This window comes from Anneissia japonica, unplaced genomic scaffold (assembly GCF_011630105.1).
Source record: "Anneissia japonica isolate Jap-2015-1 unplaced genomic scaffold, ASM1163010v1 scaffold670_len1213532_cov191, whole genome shotgun sequence".
Taxonomy (NCBI): domain Eukaryota; kingdom Metazoa; phylum Echinodermata; class Crinoidea; order Comatulida; family Comatulidae; genus Anneissia; species Anneissia japonica.
The window spans coordinates 626,138-628,097 of record NW_022693499.1 but is presented as its reverse complement, the minus strand read 5'-3'; the positions used below and the strand labels follow the sequence as shown (position 1 = coordinate 628,097).

Below are 1,960 nucleotides of genomic sequence, written 5' to 3'. Positions count from 1 at the left end.
ATGTTTAGGGGATAGTATTAATGGTTAATGGTTTAAAATTTATAAGCAACAAAATAAAAAATATCTATATATATCTATATGCGCTGTAAACATGTGTGGAGATGGTTCGAAATGGGAAAGTATTTTTTAAATATAGGGTTTTTAAATAAATAAATAGAGATGAAAGTTTCAAGCCAAGACACTACTCAAACCACAGTATGGAGATACACCCTAGTTGCTAACCAGGGAATGATCTATTGAACCCTGGTGAGCACCTGTTTGGTCTTCCCCATCTCAGACTCGGGTGCCTGTTATCCTAATATAATATGATTGTTTATTTATATGTTTTGGCCTTTGACACAGTCATGGTACACATGAAACTAACAGAAGGCCTATTGATAACATGCAGAATGATAAATCACCCAAGGAAAAACAACAAGATTGATGGTACAGCTAAAAAAAAAATAAAATAAAATAAAAACCAGATTTATCTTAATTTAAGTTTTAATAATGGTCATACAACTAATGTGAAAGGCATATAATGGTATCACTGAGCAGATAACAATTATTCTAATACCGAATTGATAGTAGATCAATATATAGGCCTTGTTTTATTTATTAAAGTGCATTTAATATAGAACTGATAAACAAAATAATTTGTACAGTTTTGCTAAATATTTAGAAGACACATGTTCATTTTTTGACATGTGAATAAAACGGGCAAACTTCAGGGTTAATACGCAATACATCAAATTCAATACACTTTATTATAGGCTGTAATATAAAAAGAACATTAATCGTATTAAATAGCGAACATAGACCTTCAATCATTTAATTAAACTAATCCAAGCTTTTAATGATACACTATTACTCCTGCATGAAATTACTGTTAATCATTTTATTAATAACATTTCAAAATTTATCCCCAGCTTTTTATTAAGTTGGTACAATTCATCTTACTGACACAATATTTATATATATTTTTCAGCATTCAACAGATAATTTAAAATATGATTGTAAAAATAGAATCTAAATTTATAATTTTCAAAAGTCATATCTACCCTTAAGCCATATCTAACAAAACTGCATTTAATTTATTATATTTATGATAATAACTTAGATTACTTTGTAACTATAGCAACAGATGCACCAAAATTAAAAACGCCGCTAAATGTACGAGCACAAGCACTTTCAGAGTCGGTGATAATGGTGGAGTGGCAAGGGGATACTAGATTTACGTACACCGTCCGTTACAAGGCAAACTTCTCGTCTTCACGGTGAGTAAAAAATTTAGCCTCCGTTACAACATATATTTACAATTGTACTTTCGCCTGCAATTTCAGTTGCATTGGTTTGTTTTTGCTGCAGTTCTATTGAGCTATTTTGTCAAAATCAGAGCATATTGTCTTATGCCAACGCTGTCCACATTGTGTCCACACAGTGAAAATACTGTCACAACACTTACAATGTGTTCACACTGGGTACACGCTGTGTAAATCTCACAAATTCCACCTAGTTAATGTAGTCAACACTGTGTGATAGTCTTTCTCTCCGTATTCTGTGACATTTTTCCAAAGGAATCCCTCATTGTGATTCACATTGTTATCTCATTTATTGAATCAAACATTTATGGAGCACATTCTCAACTCCCTGGGGGTGGGGTGTGATCCTTAATATTGCAGTTAGTAATTGGTGCATCAATCATACCTACCTGTCTAGATTTATACTACTGAGTTGAAAAAGACAACTTCAAGGAAGTGTCTTTCCAATCAACACAAGGAATCTAACCAGTGTCATAATCATATATATATATATATATGGCAAAGACAAGCCAAACCAGTCACTCATCGCAAAAATTTTGAGTTATTAATACAGTGTTAGAGAGTAAAATAATAGCTATAAAATGGTAAAAAAATCATTCAAATCGGACATTTCCTTATGAAGTTACAAGCGTTTAACCACACAGCTGTTTAAAGAACAA

At 31.8% G+C, this 1,960-nt stretch overlaps 1 protein-coding gene across 11 annotated transcripts in view; it reads left to right on the top strand.

Annotated features, from left to right (window-relative positions):
* Window positions 1-1,960, top strand: part of LOC117100759 (neogenin-like) — a 68,577-nt gene that overhangs the window by 40,982 nt on the left and 25,635 nt on the right. For all 11 annotated transcript variants that reach the window (XM_033240558.1, XM_033240557.1, XM_033240562.1 and 8 more), the window contains exon 14: window positions 1,118-1,256. In XM_033240558.1, coding sequence (XP_033096449.1) covers window positions 1,118-1,256 — 139 coding nt within the window. The remainder of the gene's footprint in view (window positions 1-1,117; window positions 1,257-1,960) is intronic.